The sequence below is a fragment of the Platichthys flesus genome, chromosome 6 (assembly GCF_949316205.1).
Source record: "Platichthys flesus chromosome 6, fPlaFle2.1, whole genome shotgun sequence".
Taxonomy (NCBI): domain Eukaryota; kingdom Metazoa; phylum Chordata; class Actinopteri; order Pleuronectiformes; family Pleuronectidae; genus Platichthys; species Platichthys flesus.
This window is the reverse complement of record NC_084950.1, coordinates 27,458,579-27,476,664: the sequence shown is the minus strand read 5'-3', so window position 1 is coordinate 27,476,664 and position 18,086 is coordinate 27,458,579. Positions and strand designations below refer to the sequence as shown.

At 42.0% G+C, this 18,086-nt stretch overlaps 1 protein-coding gene across 2 annotated transcripts in view; it reads right to left on the bottom strand.

Annotated features, from left to right (window-relative positions):
* LOC133955570 (cytosolic carboxypeptidase 4) overlaps positions 1–18,086 on the bottom strand; it is a 166,511-nt gene that overhangs the window by 88,189 nt on the left and 60,236 nt on the right. For both annotated transcript variants that reach the window (XM_062390471.1, XM_062390472.1), the window contains exons 9-11: positions 16,373–16,437; positions 2,481–2,597; positions 2,019–2,208 (exon numbers count right to left, since the gene is read on the bottom strand). In XM_062390471.1, the coding sequence (XP_062246455.1) occupies positions 2,019–2,208; positions 2,481–2,597; positions 16,373–16,437 (372 nt within the window). The remainder of the gene's footprint in view (positions 1–2,018; positions 2,209–2,480; positions 2,598–16,372; positions 16,438–18,086) is intronic.

The window sequence follows — 18,086 nt, the reverse complement described above, 5'->3', positions numbered from 1 at the left end:
TCCTTCCCCACATCTAATACCACCCCACCATCTCCTAAACCTCATCCACCTTCCCCTGTAACCCAGGACCTACACCCCCAGATCCAATCCCCCATGCCCTCCCAAGGACCTGCGGCTGAGAATCCCCTCACCTGAACCCGTCCTCAGGGCACCTGCTTCAAAGCTTACAGCTGATGGTGTCTGACACCCAGTGCCAGATAGTGCAACAGGAGAGCCAGCCGCAGGAGCAGGCTGGCGCGCATCAGGACCTCATGGCCCTGTGGCTGCAGAGGGAAGAGCTTTGGCTAAGGGAGATGGCTGAGAGGGACAATGGGAGAGAGAGAGCACGCATGGAGAACGAGATCTGCAGTAGGTCCAGCAATTGAAGCAGGATGTCATCCGCCTTAAGAACATCAACCAGTCCATGCTTCCTTGCAAGTCAAAGCTCTGGTGCTTACTGTTCAGCCTGTTGAGAGTTGAGAACATGGACAGAATGATCAGCTCCTATGTGAGGAAGTGGTTAGGCATCCCAAATGTCTGAGCAACATTGGCAGAACACAGCATCTCGAGCTTTGAATCTCAAGTTTAATAGAGGAGTTTCAATGCACCGTTACAAGACTGTAACCCTTCAAGACTCCAGAGACAAATCAATACGTTGTGTGACCATCACTGACAACAGGACGGAAATGGACAGAAAAAGAAGCAACTCAATGACAAAAGCAGCCATCCAGCAGAATGACATTTTGGGCCACATTCGACGGGAAAAATGAGGTTTGAGCCTTGGCCTGTTTAACACGGGCAACTCCGGCAGGGCAATTAAAAATTGGCAGTCCTGCAAATCCAGCTTCAGGAAGAAGCAGCAAGATGTGCAAAGGCTGTCACTCAAGCCAGACAGGGCAGTGGATACAATTGGACAGCATAGAGTAAAGGAAGATCAGGGGCAATCTATGACATCCTTCCTAACTCAAAAACCTACAGCTGTGGCTGAAGAAAGATCCATTCCGCCCTCTTTGCTCAACTCCAGCTACCCTCAGGAACATCCTCACTGGTTGTAAATGAGTCTCTCCCAGGGAAGGTATGTATAGTATATATGGAGACACAACCAGGTACTCAGATGCTTTGCAGCAACAATTGAAGCAAAGAGAACTGCTACTAATACTTTGCAATCCAACACACAAAACACATTGTCACTACCACCCTGAGGCCAGACCTGATACTCTGCGCATTGTCTACTTTGTAGAATTGAAAGTACCCTGGGAGGATACTGTTGATGAAGAGAATGAGAGTAAAAGGCGGTATAAAGACATGGCATTTGATGCAATTATTTGAATAGCCCATATGCAAAAATCACATTTGTCTGATAGGGCTTAGAAAGGAGTGACATCCTCTGTCCATAATCCTCAACAAGAGTAAGGGAAAACTACCAAATAAACCCCATAAAAGGGGTAAAAAAAAAATAGAAATCACAAAACCACCAGGATTTGAGATGGGTCCCAAGGAACTAAGGACATGCACCCAGGTCTGATTAACCTGTGTTAGACCTGCCTCAGAACAGGGTGTCGTGAAATTAAAACAAGACACACAATGGCGCTAGTGGTCACTAACATCCACTAACTTCAACTGTTGGTAGTCAAGTATTTGGGTGGAATAATATACATCTATGTTAGTTTCACTTCCACCCATTGTTCAGTTTTCCGCCACTGCACTCACGACACCTACACCTCATCACCAAACAGTCACCCAGTACACACACTGCTTTCCACCCCAATTGTGTGATGTTGCTTCTGTGCACTTAGTACGCTCGTGGTTTTCCTAGTGTTGCTTCTAAATGTATGACTTTTGTCTTAATTGTGGATATTTTGCCTGCTCCCTTTGGATTTTCAGCTTGTATTATTGGAATGTTTGCCTGTGCATGACCTTCACTTTTTTCGGTAAAGACTTTGACTTCTTCCTTATCCCTTGGCTTCTTGAGTGTTTTCTGCGTTTGAGTCTCTTGGTTCCAGCATTGTTTCAACACTTTCATTAAATTTCATTCTGACCTGTTGTGTTTTCCTTTGTGGAGGTTTCTGTCTCTGACTGAGAGCCTGAAGAGGAAGTGGACAACTCATTGTTGGAATCACCCTTCTTTCTGTCCATCCTGGTGGAGTGAGGGGAGAAAGTGTTGAGCAGCAAAGCTTCCTCATCTGATGATGGTGAACTCTCCTCTGGCTCTGAACTAAGATTCAGTTCCTGGGAGACACACATGTTATTTTACCGTCAATTTAATTAAATATTTTGCAAAAATTATATCATACAATTTCTCATTCTTAACTAAATAATGAAAAATCTCAGACCAGTGAGTGATGATGGGATTGAAACAGTGGTTCAGAGTGTTATGGGTTTCACTTGTTACCTTGACAGTTTTAAGCATGCAATTATTTTGGAGGAACTGCAGAGTTCCCAACTGCAAAGTGCATGTCTAAAAGCAGCTAGATACAGACATAAACACACACTTGCATTACCTTAAAGTCATGTGACAGTTCAGGACACAGGTGGCCATACTGTGGCAGTAGCTCTATAGGTCTGTCTAGGTCCGGACGGAGACATAGTCTGTTCAGGTCTGTCTCCAAGTCATCATCCTTGATAGAGGAATGCGCACACACACCCCGACACACAACCCCCGCCCCCGCCCCCCCCCCACACACACACACACAGACAGGTACAGATGTGTGTGTGTGAGGAAACAGATGGAGGGAAACATACTTTCAGATGCAAACAATTACTATTTTGATTTATAAGATCCACATTGTCAGTTTAAGCTTTCCATTGGCCAAGCATCACAGGCAAAATTCTTATGTGATGCCCCTTCACTTCCTGCCTGTTAATGTTTTGAAAATGTTCCTTACTACATTACATGTCATTTGGCTGACGCTTTTGTCCAAAGCGACTTACAATTAGTACACTCAACATTTATGAGGGGCCATTTAGGGGTTCAGTATCTTGCCAAGGACACTTCAGCATGCAGATGGGTGAGAGTGGGGTTTAAACCAGCAACCTTCTTGTTGCAGAGCTTCCACTCTAACCACTAGGCCACACTGCCATACTACTATAAGCAATAATCTCTGAGCTACAACCTCAACGTAAACACTTAAAATGGCAAGTTTCCTCGGTGTGGGTTCAGACAGTCAATATATATCTATTGTTTGTTGTACTATTTTGTAGAGAGAATTTGCCATTTTAATGAGAGTGCCCTCCTCATATGCAAATGCTCCATAAAGTTTCCCAATACACTATTTTGTAGAGGCATCTTTGCAGGGCCGGTCTTTCCTACAGGCGACATAGGCGGTTGCCTAGGGCGCCACTCAGAGGGGGGCGCCAAAAACTGCGCAGAGCAAAAAAAAAATTTTAAAAAAAGGCAGAGTTTTTTGTGCCCCCTTCTATATCTGGTATGGCCCAAAATATTGTATTTAATTACTTTGATGGTAATTTAAGTACTTTCATTTGAGAAATCAGTAAATGACAGCAGCACTCAAGTGGAAAGTTTGGCACGGGAGCAGTATGTCCTGTCTCTTTGGGGGTAACGTCCGCCCACTTGCCAGATAGAGGTCTGGACGAGGAACTGAATGGTCTGTGTCTTTATTGCTGCTGCATTCATCTAGTATTCATTTAGTAGTGGGTGAGAGTCACCTACGTTAGACATGTTGAGACATGTTGATGTTGTTTTGATTATCTACTTAGACTGGTAGAAACTTAGAAACTGAGGGGAGACACTCGCGCACTAAGTGGGCGGGGCTACATTCGACTGTATAGTATTTATTTTACCTGCACGTCGTCTTGCAGGTGGGTCGCGATAGTATATTGTTTACTTTACATTACATTATTACATTACATTTTTTGGCTGACGCTTTTGTCCAAAGCGACTTACAATTAGTAAACCCAACATTCATTAGGGGCCATTTAGGGGTTCAGTATCTTGCCAAGTATCTTGGACACTTCGGCATGCAGATGGGAGAGAGTGGGGTTTGAACCGGCAACCTTCTTGTTGAAGAACCACCACTCTAACCACTAGGCCACACCGCCCCACACTTTACAGTGTGTAGTTCAGCTCCGACACACACACTCTGTAATTCATGTATTGTTATTGTCCGTTATAAAGACCAGTTATAAGCTAATGTTCAATAGGTCTTTATTGTAAATGTTTATATTTCTTTATGAGTGATAATGTATATTAAGATGTTTGGAGGAAAGAGACACCATAATAATTGAATGTATGTTTTATGCACTTCAAAATGCAGTTAAACTCAGAGAAATGCTTGTACTTGAAATTGTGTCTAATTTGAATAAGATGCAGTCTGGATGTGGAACTGAAGGCTCCGTGTCATTATTGCTGCTGCATTCATGCTGTATTCTACAGATATACTTTGTTGCTGTGGTATCAATTTTGGGACCTATAACATATATCTCCAACCAATAATTTGACATTAAAAAAATGTATCTAACATTAGGGTAAAATGAGGCAAAAATCGAGGTACGTACCTCCTTGGCGATGTCAGAACATGCTAGCACATTGATTAAGATGCATTTATTATAATTGTTTTTTGGATGTAAAAGTACATTTTCTTGCTTTTAACTTAATCAACCGTTGTGTCAAAACAAATTACTTCAGGTAGAAAAACTTATATCATACATGTTGGTGAACGTCGAACATATAAAACTATGTGATGGATGCTAGTTGAAGATTAGCCTGAATTGCTAAGAGATGTTTTTTCTAAAACGGTGGCTGAAGCAGAAGTTAAGTTTAGTCTTTAACATTTTAGTGTTATATTACATTATATATGTTTTATTTTTAATGTCATAAACATTGTAGAAAAGCCATCATGCCAAGAAACTATACACCAGGAAGACAACCTGGGGAAAAACACCCCTCGCAGAGATGGAGAGTGCAGCCGCTGAGGTCATGCAAGAAAAGAAGTCCTTAAGAAAAGCTGGAAGGGATAGAAATATTGATAAGACAACCCTCAAAAGATTCATAAAGAAAAAAGAGAAAGGGAAAGTAAAAATCAGTAGCCTGGGGTGCAGTAGCTGAGGTAAAGAGAATATTCACAGATGAGATGGAGGAGGAGCTTGCCAAACACTTGAAACAACTAGCTGACCAGTTCCATGGCCTTGCTTCAGTTAAGTGCCGTGAACTGGCATTTGAATACGCAGAGAAAAACAATATCCCTGTCCCTGCCAATTGGACAGAGAAACAATGTGCCGGTAAGCTAGGGTGTGCAAGAGATCACATGAATCATAAATGTGCTTAATTGACCAATCCCCATGATTCTGTTGCAATATTAGTGGTTGTCAATCTAGCTGTCGTGACTGTCGGGAGTTTAAGTCAAAAAAGTAAGTGGACCACTTTACCCCGTAGCTGGGGTAAAGTGGGACACTGCCCTTTGTTCTGAAGACATTCAGATCATTTCCATTGCTAGAAAACATCCTGAATTAAGGGGAAATGGGTACATTTTACTAATATATCATTTTAGCTCGACTAGAGGGGAGCAAATGTAAAAGTATGTCACGACTTGAGAAAAGGAGATGACCCAGTAGCAGAGGTATATAACAAAAGGTGTATTTAATACAAAAGAGACTTTAACTAAACAAAACGCAAAACAAACACTAAAAGAATTGAAACACTGAAAAGACATGAACTAGAGATGGAACAAAGCTTGAAAAACAGACAACCCGACCGAGGACCAGGGGAAGGACATGAACTAGAGATGGAACAAAGCTTGAAAAACAGACAACCCGACCGAGGACCAGGGGAAGGACAGAGGCTTAAATACACACAGGGAAGGCAGGGGTAATTGGCCACAGGAGCAACACATGAGGAGTTAGAAAGACAATCACCAAGACAGGAAGTGAAGACAGAAACAACCCACAAGGAACAGAGACTACAAAATAAAACAGGAAACAGAAAACACAGAGGCAGAAATACACAAAGTAGTCCCACATTACCCCGCTCTCCCCTACAAAGCTGTTTAAGATGTTGGTCTATTGTTATCTTTGTTAATGGTCATGTGCATAAAGGGGGTGTGTTTTGCAGTGCAAACCTCTGAACCATATTTCACAGAGGAAGACTGCAGGTTGATTCTGAGTGGATATGAAGATATTTAATACAGTTTAATTGAAAAATGTGACACTGACAGTGAACAGTCAGAAGGTTTATTAAAATACATTGCTTAATGTATAAGCAGTGTTTTTGTCACATATGTTAATGACATGTCAGTGCACAACTGAGATAAAACCGCACACAATTTTGGATAGAAGACGACTGCTCTACCGCGTGAGCCACAACCACTCCATAATGTTTTCCTGACCATATGAATGATGCATCAGTATGAATATGTTATGCACAAGTGAAGCTTCCCTTTAAGTAATTAGATCCGATCCACCTATGAAAAGTGACATCTCTGTTTTTATTTTTGCAAACATTGACTAAAGATCTCAAAGGTCATATGTGAAGAACAAAAAGTTCCAAATTCCCTTATGCAGATCAAACACTGAACAATAATCACTGTTCACATGTATCAAGTCTAAAGTGTGTCTGTCATTTTATGTTCATAAAAAGATGAACACAAGATTCACTGAATTAAACTTTATTAACTTTCTTTTTTCTTTTTTAGGGTATTTAAAAAAAGCATTTAAAACATTGCAAAAAGATTAAAGATGCAGCAGGGTTGCATTTCTAGTAAAATCCTCTTCGGAGTAAAAATTACAGTTAATTCTGTTATATGTCTGTTTGCCTTTTATGGCACAAAGTATAACACAAAAAGCAGGAACAATAAGTCTGTATGATAGCTATATTTAGTAGTAAAAAATATATTATATAAATGTACGTTGTTCACGAATTATATGAAATGTTACATAAAGAGATGAAGTTATGATAAAGAGATAAAAATGACAGACAAAATACCGACTCGCAGAGTTTTACAGTGAAGACTCTTATCATGTCCTTACATGGTTTGCAAGTGTCTTACCAGACTAAATGTAAATGATTAATTGTTTAGCCTTCTACAGCGCATCTTATCCGAGCAGGTACACATGCAAATCTCAGTAGACCATGACATTTTCACTGTTCCTTAAAGACTATTGGCCATCGACCCGACATGTTTGATTGAGGGAGAAACTTGTGTGCTTCACATGTAAATACCATTTTATTCTTGCATATTCAGTGTTCCAGGAAAATGGTCTGGCTGTACTCATCAAAGGGAGGGAAAATAACCATTTTGTTTGTAATTGTTTAAACCAATAACAATTACCTCAGAGTATGAGGTAAAACCAGGGGCCTGTACTATGAAGCAAGGTCATTGGCTTAACGCATCTTCACGAAGTCAGAAGTATCATAATAGTTAACCAGTACTACAAAGGAGGTTAAGTTTTAACCTGAGGTATGCTGCCATGACAACTTACACAGCAACCTAAAACTGCTCTGAGCAGGTTTTGTGTTACCATCTATTCCTTAAAGATGATTCAAATCTGCTGATCCTCCCAGATCATGTTCAATATGAGATATATTTGTATATACACTAAAAAAATGTTTACTATCAATTTAGTAGCACTTAAATGGCTCTTATTATAGCACTTTGTAGTTTTGCTTTATTTTTGAATAAATTGTACTTTCTTCATTCTTGTTGTTCTGGGTTTGTACCCTCGGGTTGAATGCACTTATTGTAAGTCGCTTTGGATAAAAGCGTCAGCTAAATGAAATGTAATGTAATGTAAAACACAGAGGAGGTCTTAAATACGGTGGCCCTGAGAGCTCAACGAACAGCAACTTAAGAAAACACATGCAAGTTGACAAAACACAAGCAAAGTAAGAAAACATCTTCATCAATTTCACAACACAACACAACACATTACAAAAACGCGCTGCAAATAGACACACGCGCTGCAAATAGCACATGCGCTGCAAATAGACGAACGCGCAGCGAATAGACGAACGCGCAGAACAGCTCAAAGGGATGGACACCGCTGCCACAGGAGACACTAAAACGTCCAATACATCATACAATTTCGGTTCCGCACAGGGGTTGTCATCCCGCGGCTCTGGAGCCGAACGCGGCTCTTCAGCCCCTCTGCAGTGGCTGTACTGTACAGTGTTGTGCATATTTTTCGCGAACGGTCAACTTAACAAATGACTTTTCATATTATTAACGTGAACGTACCGATGAACGTGATTGAACGTCACGTTACTTTTTTTAATCATCATCGTATCAGGCCCTCATGAAATACCAGGAGCGAGCGTTTGGGGGCATTGAGCCGGAGTGGGCGGTGTTCAAAGCCTCCATTGCTGAAGCTGCAGCGGCTAGCTGTGGCCTCAGGGTCTTAGGCTCCTCAAGGGGCGGTAACCCTCGGACACCGTGGTGGACACCGGTGGTCAGGGAAGCCGTCCGATTGAAGAAGGAGGCCTTCCGGGATATGATATCCTGGAGGACTCCGGACTCGGTTGCAGGGTACCGACAGGCCCGAAGGGCTGCAGCTGTTGCCGTGTCGGAGGCTAAGCAGCGGGTGTGGGAGAAGTTCGGAGAGGCCATGGAGAAGGACTTTCGGTCGGCACCAAAGTGTTTCTGGAAGACTATCTGGCACCTCAGGAGGGGGAAACGGGGAACCATCCAAGCTGTGTACAGTAAGGATGGGACTCTGTTGACCTCAACTGAGGAGGTCGTCGGACGTTGGAAGGAACACTTTGAGGAACTCCTGAATCCGAATAACACGCCCTCTATGTTGGAGGAAGAGCTCGAGGTTGATGGTGTTTCATCGTCAATTTCCCTGGTGGAGGTCACTGAGGTGGTCAAACATATCCGCAGTGGCAAGGCCCCAGGGATTGATGAGATCCAGCCAGAAATGCTAAAGGCTCTGGGTGTTGAGGGGCTGTCATGGTTGACACGCCTATTCAACATCGCGTGGGAGTCGGGTACAGTGCCAAAGGAGTGGCAAACCGGGGTGGTGGTTCCCCTGTTCAAAAAGGGAGACCAGAGAGTGTGTGCCAATTACCGGGGCATCACACTTCTCAGCCTCCCTGGTAAAGTCTACTCCAAGGTGCTGGAAAGGAGGGTTCAGCTTTTTGCAGATGACGTGGTCCTCATTGGATCATCGGCCTGTGACCTTCAGCACTCACTGGATCGGCTGGCGGCCGAGTGTGAAGCGGCTGGGATGAGGATCAGCACCGCTAAATCTGAGGCCATGACTCTTAGCAGGAAACCGATGGATTGCTTACTCCGGGTAGGAAATGAGTCCTTAGCCCAAGTGAAGGAGTTCAAGTACCTTGGGGTCTTGTTCACGAGTGAGGGTACTATGGAGCGTGAGATTGGCCGGAGAATCGGAGCAGCGGGGGCGGTATTGCGTTCGCTTTACCGCACCGTTGTAACGAAAAGAGAGCTGAGCTGCAAGGCAAAGCTCTCGATCTACCGGTCGATCTTCGTTCCTATCCTCACCTATGGTCATGAGGGCTGGGTGATGACCGAAAGGACGAGATCGCGGGTACAAGCGGCCGAGATGAGCTTTCTCAGAAGGGTGGCTGGCGTCTCCCTTAGGGATAGGGTGAGAAGCTCAGCCATCCGTGAGGAACTCGGATTAGAGCCGCTGCTCCTTTACTTAGAAAGGAGTCAGCTGAGGTGGTTCGGGCATCTGGTAAGGATGCCCACTGGGCGCCTTCCTTGGGAGGTGTTTCAGGCACGTCCAGTGGGGAGGAGACCTCGGGGAAGACCCAGGACTAGGTGGAGAGATTATATCTCAACACTGGCCTGGGAACGCCTCGGGATCCCCCCGTCAGAGTTGGTCAATGTGGCCCCGGAAAGGGAAGTCTGGGGCCCCCTGCTTGAGCTGCTCCCCCCGCGACCCGACCCTGGATAAGCGGACGAAAATGAGAGATGAGATGAGAGCGTTTGTGTGTTGTGTGTGTGTGTGTGTGTGTGTGTGTGTGTGTGTGTGTGTTAAGCGGGCTGACCGGTCTCGGGTCTCGGGGCACCGACCCCGCCCACTCTCTCAGAAGAGGGGGCAAAATGTCTCTTCTGATAGTAAAGGTTTCAAACCCCTGCACACTATGGACAATACATGGCCTCACAAACAGGGTCTTGCGTGTTAGCGCTGTTTATTCAGTTTAAGAGGAGAAAACGGGATGTCTCCAGATCGGACCATCTTTAGAGCTCAGAGCTCACTGTGGCTCTCTCCGAGCGAGTGGGCGGGGTCGGAGCCCCGGTGCGCTGGCCACACACACACACACACACACACACACACACCCGCTCCTGGTATTTCATGAGGGCCTGATACGATGATGATTTAAAAAATGAACATGACGTTCAATCACGTTCATCGTTACATTTACGTTAATAATATGAAAACTGATTCGTTTAGTTGACTGTCGCGAAACATATGCACAACACTGTACAGTACAGCCACTGCAGAGGGGCTGAAGAGCCGCGGGATGACAACCTGTCCTCTGGAAACACTTCCGTTGTGTTGTCGCCTCTATTTGCTGCTGAGCGTTCGTCTATTTGCTGCGCGTTCGTCTATTCGCAGCGCGTGTGTCTATTTGCAGCGCGTGTGTCTATTTGCAGCGCGTTTCTGTAATGTGTTGTGTTGTGTTGTGAAGTTGATGAAGATGTTTTCTTACTTTGCTTTTGTTTTGTCAACTTGCATGTGTTTTGTCAACTTGCATGTGTTTTCTTAAGTTGCTCTTCGTTGAGCGCTCAGGGCCACCGTACTTAAAGGTAGTATAGTCAAATTAGTCGGGAGCCTCTCCATTTGCATCAACCCACTACATCCTCTAACCGGAAGTCTTAAATCCCTGTATATATATACTGTATTGCTGTGTGAATATGATTTTCTGTTTCCGTTTTAGTTTAAATCCCTCCCCTATCATTTATTAATATATTTTCCTCACAGAATTCTTAGAACACTAAATTTGGCTGAGAGCAAGTGTTATTTTCAAGCCCTGGTCATAACATTAAAACATATACGTTGGATTAGCCAGTATGATTTATGGTGTCTTATTGACATTTCAGGCTTGGTTCATGCTGCAGCCATGCAGTGGTAATATTATTAGGGCCCGAGGACTGACAGACACTGACAGACAGTGAGGGTTAACAAAAAGACTGTGCCACACAGACATCCCCTTCCCCATATTCAGGACTTGATTGAGCGGGGCTTGGGCGCTATAGCTGTTTTTCCATCTTAGACCAGGGCAAAGCCTACCACCAAAGCTTTATTGCCGAAGGTTCGAGACATGTCACTGCCCTCAGGACCCTTTGGTGTTTATACGAAGGGGTCAGAATACCCTTCGGATTGTCAAATACACCAGCAGCCTTCCAAAGAACCATGGAGGAAATGCTTGAGCCGCTGAGGGATGAGTGTTGCATCCCTTATCTCGATGATGTCCAAGGTCATTCGAAAAGCATGTGTAGGTGCAGTGCCGCGTACTCCAAGCCCTACATTGCCACTGGGTTAAGTTGAGGCCCGTAAGGTCTGAGTTGTTTTGCAACGAGGTCATGTACGTTGGTCGGCTGGTGTCTACAAATGGCGTGAGAGTTGATCTAAAAAATGTTGAGTGGGTTCAAGCATTGAAGGAGACAACTCCATGACAGTAGGAGATATTTGGAGGCTGCTAGGTTTCCTTATCTATTACTGAGCATATGTACAAGACTTCTCATGCATAGCAAGACCACTATATGAGCTGCTCTAATTAAAAATCCAATTCACTATAACCTAAGCCTGTCAGGGGGAAAACATAGGGCCCTAAACTGCTTTCACGTACCCCAGTAGAATGGCATAATCAACATGCTGTATTTTACAGGTTAGTAGTGGGTGAGAGTCATCTACATTAACTCCTTAAAGTTTAGCTTTATCACCATAAGTGTTAATGAGACATATTGATGTCTTTTGATTGATTTTGACTGTTAAAAACTTTTAAACTCTGCTGGACAGTTAAGCGGGAGACACAGCTTCTAGGTGGGATGTGACCACAATCGCCTGTATAAGTGTTTATATTACCTGCATAGTCTTGCAGGCAGGTAGTGTTGAGATATCTATGTTTCTCTGTATCTTTTGACTATATTTTACCTATATCCTGTGAATAATGATAGCTGCATAATCTAGATAATCAATAAGGCTTATGCTACAACTGTTTCTTTTCTTGGGATGATGTCTATCTTTTTGACTCAGACACAGGGTTTGCACAACAAGCACAGGTTCTCAGGAAAGAGAGAGGTCCTGCCAGAATTAATACAAAGAGGTGTTTCATGAAACGTGGTGAGAAAAAGATATGAAATCCTCCTCTCTGTCTAATCTGTCTCTCTCCGATGTAGCAGGCTCCCTGTTGGCCAAGGCCACAGTAGTGGGACACCTGGTCAGTTGAAAGTGATGTGCTTGCAAAAAACTGCACTTTGAGGAAACAGTATACATCTGGCCAATAACTGAATTTTCTCAAAGAAAAAGAACGGCCTCTGTGCTGCCCCCTGTGTCTGTATAAATACTGTGGACTTAGGATGTGTGTGAGCTTCTTCTCGACATGATCCAGTGAACCTGGTGACGTGTCCGGCAGAACCCCAGAGACTCTCTGTAAGTATTTCATTGTTTTACAATAAATGTTCAATTTCCAGAACTTCATGTATAAGTGTCTAATTATTCCTTCTCAAATCCTGGATCAACAAACATGCTTGTCCAATCGCCGGAGGCGAGGTCAAGTTTAGTGCCTGGCGACGACAGTAGCTATGTTTGTATATCTTCCAGAGTGAAGCTGTGTTGTGATAAGTCACTGCAGAGGGTGGTTAAAACTGCCCAATGTATCACCAGTTCCTCACTCCCCACCATTGCAGCTGTCCAGGGCAAGAGAAGTCTGCGGAGAGCGCGCAGCATTGTCAAGGACAGCTCTCACCCCAGCCACAGACTGTTTGCCCTCCTCCCTTCTGGGAGGCGCTACAGGGTCCTCCGTTCCCGAACTAGCAGGTTCAGGAACAGCTTCATCCCTGCAGCTGTCACTCTGCTGAACTCTGCACCGCAGTGATAGCAGCAGCCCACCCAGCCAGACACCCTCCTCCAACCACTGAACATTTGAACACTTGCACTACACTGTCACTTTTTTTTACTACTGTATTATCCTGCCTATAGTATATTCATATCTATATATTTCTATATATGTATCTTGCTTAAAGTTATTATATCATACAATACCTGTTAATACTGTACTACTTCAGATATATTACTTACTGCTCATAGTTCTTATATCATACAAAAGATGTTAATACTGTACTATGTCCTTTATTACTGCTCATAGTTCTTATATCATACAATACCTGTCAATACTGAATTATTCAATATATATTTGCTACTGTACATATCTTGTTTATTTACATTTCATATACGCACAATACTCTTTAACTCCTTTTTTTGCACTTCTGGTTAGACGCTAAACTGCATTTCGTTGTATAAGTACTTGTACTGTGCAATGACAATAAAGTTGAATCTAATCTAATCCAAGTGTGCATGTCCAGAATTTATTTCTGATGTCACAAAAGTTAAGTATCACTGTCACCTGCACTACGTGATTATAGTAGCCCTGTTCACTTATATATGAGTGAGAATTTGTATTAAGATGTTGTTTGAAGTAAGGAGACATAAGATGTACACCAGAAGTGTGAGTTACACTGAGAACACATTCCATTGCAAATGATATGTTTATACAATTGCGCTATATAAACACAAAACCATTTACCATTTACATGGACAGTTTACATCACCCAGCTGGTCAAGAAAGCACAACAGCAACTGTACTTCCTGAGGAGGCTAAGGAAATTCAGCATGTCACCAAAGATACTTAGCAACTTCTACATCTGCATCATTGAGAGCATGTTTACCAACTGCATCACCTTGTGGCAGAGAGTGGTAAAAACTAATTTGAGCAGCGGTTCCCAAACTTTGTAGGCCACGCACCTGCTTCTACATCCCGACCGGTTTCACGTACCCCCAATCCCAAACACCTTCCAAAAAAGAAAATACGCAACAGAGTCTATTTATAGCCCCATTAAATGCATCTACTTTAAGCATGAACACATGACCACATGATCAGAGCACATGTAGAGTCCACAGAAGAGCCTGCTCCATTGTTAAGTGTGCAATACAGGATGTCCTAGACCAGTGGTTCTCAAATGGGGGTACGTGTACCCCTGGGGGTACTTGAAGGTACTCCAGGGGGTACTTGGGATTTTTTTTCTTTATATTTAAAATTAGCATCCATTCAAAAATCCTTGAAAAATTGTTACTTAACAAATATTCAATATAATATAAGTGTAAGTTTATGAACTCAATTTTATATTCAGTAGGCTTTTCAATTTAATTATCCTAAAAAAACTGAATCTCCCCCATACCGATGGTTTGACCCAACCTGGCACACGCCACCTGTCATCGCCTGTCATCACCTGCCTTGAAAACTTCAACAATGGAGTCGAGTTGAAATGCAGCAGCAATACTGCTGAAACACGGAGGGACAAGCGCCAAAGAAGGCGAAACCAGAGCAGAGAGCCTTCCCTAAACAACACCGTGAGAGCTTGTGCCTCTTCGAAAGGGGCGCTAAAACGTAAAAGTTTTCCGTTGTGAAGTTAATGATTCATGACAAGAAGTCCGCGTCTCTACCGGTACCCTTTCAAAATAAAAGCATGTAATACAAAAGCGGAAATGAAATTGTATGACCTTAAAGCGAACAAATATTTCACAATAAAATGACAAAGACACTTCACCAATATTAACATTAACATAGATTGGGTTATTTACACTTTTTGTTTTTTTCTGTGGGGAGAGATTTGCCAACAGTGGCATTAAGCCACCACATCTTCAGCGGTATCTCCAGACAAAACATGAAAGTCATGTTGCTAAGCCACCTGAGTTTTTTAAGAGGAAACTTTCTGAATTCAGGTCATCTCAAGACATGATGTGAAAAGCCTCCCAGAAGCAAGCGGAAACAAGCAACCTGTCAGTATTCTTTTCGATCCTTAAAGGAGATATTTTAAGATGATAAATATAAAAAAAATATGTTTTGAGCTAATCTTTTATTTAAAACTAAGTTAATGATTAATTTTTTGGGAAGAAGTGTTTAGCTATAATTAAGTTCATGAGTTCAGTTTGAGAACATATCTTTATTATGATCCCAAAAGAGGTCACTTTAAGTTGATAATTATTTTGATGTGCACAAATCTTTATTTATATTGAGATAATAATAGGCTAGGCGAGCTAAAATGATATTTCAGTAAAATTTACACATTTCCCATTAATTCAGGATGTTTCCTAAGAATGGAAATGATCAGAATGTCTTCAGGGCAAAGGGCAGTGAAAATATGATTGTTTTAAAAAAAGTGAGAAATCAAGGGGGTAAAGTGATCCACTTACTTTTTCCACTTTAGAACTACCATAACAACACATGTTGTAATGGTTAAAATTCTGACAGCAAGCTTGACAACCACACATTCCAAAACTAATATCGGAATAGTAAAAGAATCATGGGGATTGGTCAATTAAGCACATTTATGATTATTATGATTCACGTGATCTCTAGCACACCCTAGCTTACCGGCACATTGTTTCTCTGTACAATTGGCAGGGACAGGGATATTGTCTCTGGGTATTCAAATGCTAGTTCACGGCACTTAACTGGAGCAAGTCCATGGAACTGGTCAGCTAGTTGTTTCAAGTGTTTGGCAAGCTCCTCCTCCATCTCATCTGTGAATATTCTCTTTGCCTCAGCTACTACACCCCAGGCTACTGATTTTACTTCCCCTTTCTCTTTGTTCTTTATGAATCTTTTGAGGGTTGTTTGTCAATATTTCCATCCCTTCCAGCTTTTCTTAAGGACTTCTTTCCTTGCATGACCTCAGCGGCTGCACTCTCAATCTCTGCGAGGGGTGTTTGGCCCCAGGTTGTCTTCCTGGTGTAGTTTCTTGGGATGATGGCTTTTCAAAATGGTTGACATTAAAAATAAAACATATGTAATGTAATATTACACTAAAATATGTTTAAGACTGCACTTAACTTGTGCTTCATGTCTCACAAAGCATTTGTCCCACTTTACTTTACAGCCAACATTTTTCTTTTTGGAAAAAAAAACGTAACTTGAGCTTCAGCCACCGTTTTAGAAAAAACAACATCTCTTAGCAATTCAGGCTAATCTTCAGCTAGCATCAATCAAATGGTTTTGATACATTTTTTTTTAAACAACAGTTGATTAAGTTCAAAGCAAGACAATTTCCTTTAACATGCAAAAACACATTTTTGTGAAAAAACATAATTACCACAGCACCAGCACCAAGTGTCCTGATAATCAAAGGCTCAGAAATTACACACAAATGCATAAACATAAGACATACACACACAGGGACACACTTACATAATCTTTGCTCTCTGCCTGTTGCTTGTCAGTGTTATCATCGTCACTCTCCTCACTGCTGTTATCTGGTCACAAGAGAGAAAGTTAAGTGAAAATGTCAGTGTCCAATATGTGTGTGCATGTTAAAGAGATAGTTCACCCAGAAAAGAAAATTCACTCATTATCTACTCAAGTCCACCAGAATTGACTCAGCTAGTGGATGTTTTCGACAGTCCCTGAATGCACCTCGTCGGAGGATTAGGATTAAAACACAATGGAAATTACCTTTTTTCTAGTCAAATTTGAGTTTCGAGGCTTGTGGACACTTACATTGTGGATAACAACACACGAGCAGTAACGAGGCATGTAATGATTTTTCTGTTGTTTAATTATGTTTGAAGATTTGGTCACCAATTTCTTTCATTGTATTGCATTCTGCTGCAACTCTGTTTACCTCTGTACTTCTAAAGTGTTTTGTGGACTCAATCACTTTACCAACCCCTCCATCGGCAAAGTGGTGAGTAGATAATGAGTACATTTTCATTTCTGGGTGAACTATCCCTTTAAGTCTAGCCTGAAGAATTACCTTTTCCTCAGCAAAAAACAAGGCTACAATAAAAACACATACTCTCATATTAATTTGGAAATATGGAATACACAACCAAACAAAACCAAACAATTATTCAAACTGCATTATACCTATTCATTTATTATCAATATTGATTGTTTCTAGTGTGATTGCTTTACCTTCAAATATTACCAAAACAAAAGTATTTTGCTGTACTTACAGTTTTATCCAATTTATACGATTACATTATGAGTGATCAGTTCGAAAAAGTTCGAAAAGGTTTCTCAGGTTGCTGTGCTCATCCCAATTGTATTGGCCTGGTATACAGGGTATGTTCTTTTTACCCTTTTAAAAAATTTTTTTGTTGTTTTTCCTTACTCTTGTTGAGGGCTAAGGGAAGCTGATGTCACACTTTGTTAAAGCCCTATGAGACAAATTTGGATTTGGGAATATGGGCTATACAAACAAAATGTTATTGATTGATTGATATGTTCAGTAAAAAGACAAAACAAAGTTACAAAAGTTAGATACAATATCTAATGATATAGAGTAGCTGTTCTGGATGGCATTGCCTTTGCCTCAAGCAAAAGCGCCAGGAATCTGTGACTTATCTTTGTTCCGGATTTGTCCTCTGATTAACCTTTATAACAAATTTCAAGTACTGCCAAAATAAGGCACATCCTATTTCTTTTTAAAGATGCAGATTCGGAAAAATGCATTCTCACATTAGCTTCCTCCAGACTTGATTACTGTAATTCCTAACGACTTATGATTCTTAAAAGACTCTGCAGCTTGTCCAAAATGCTACATCAAGTTTAATGACAAGATCTACGAGAAAAGATTACCTGTATTACTTTCACTACATTGACTCCCTGTTAAATTCACTCACCTACAAAGCCCTTATTGATTTAGTGTCCTTATACTTTAAAAACACTAGACCCTTGTCACCCCACTAGAGTACTGCAGTCCTAGGATTCCCCCATAATTTTCATCACTAAAATTTCTAAAAGTACAGTGGAGAGTTCAGCCTTCGGCTATCAAACTCCTCTCCTGTGGAAATCTCCCAGTTTCAATTCAGGGTGCAGACCCCCTCTTACGTTTAATAATGGTCTTAAAACCTTCCTTTTTGATAACGCTTATAGTTATAGCTGCCTCAGGTCTGTCTTG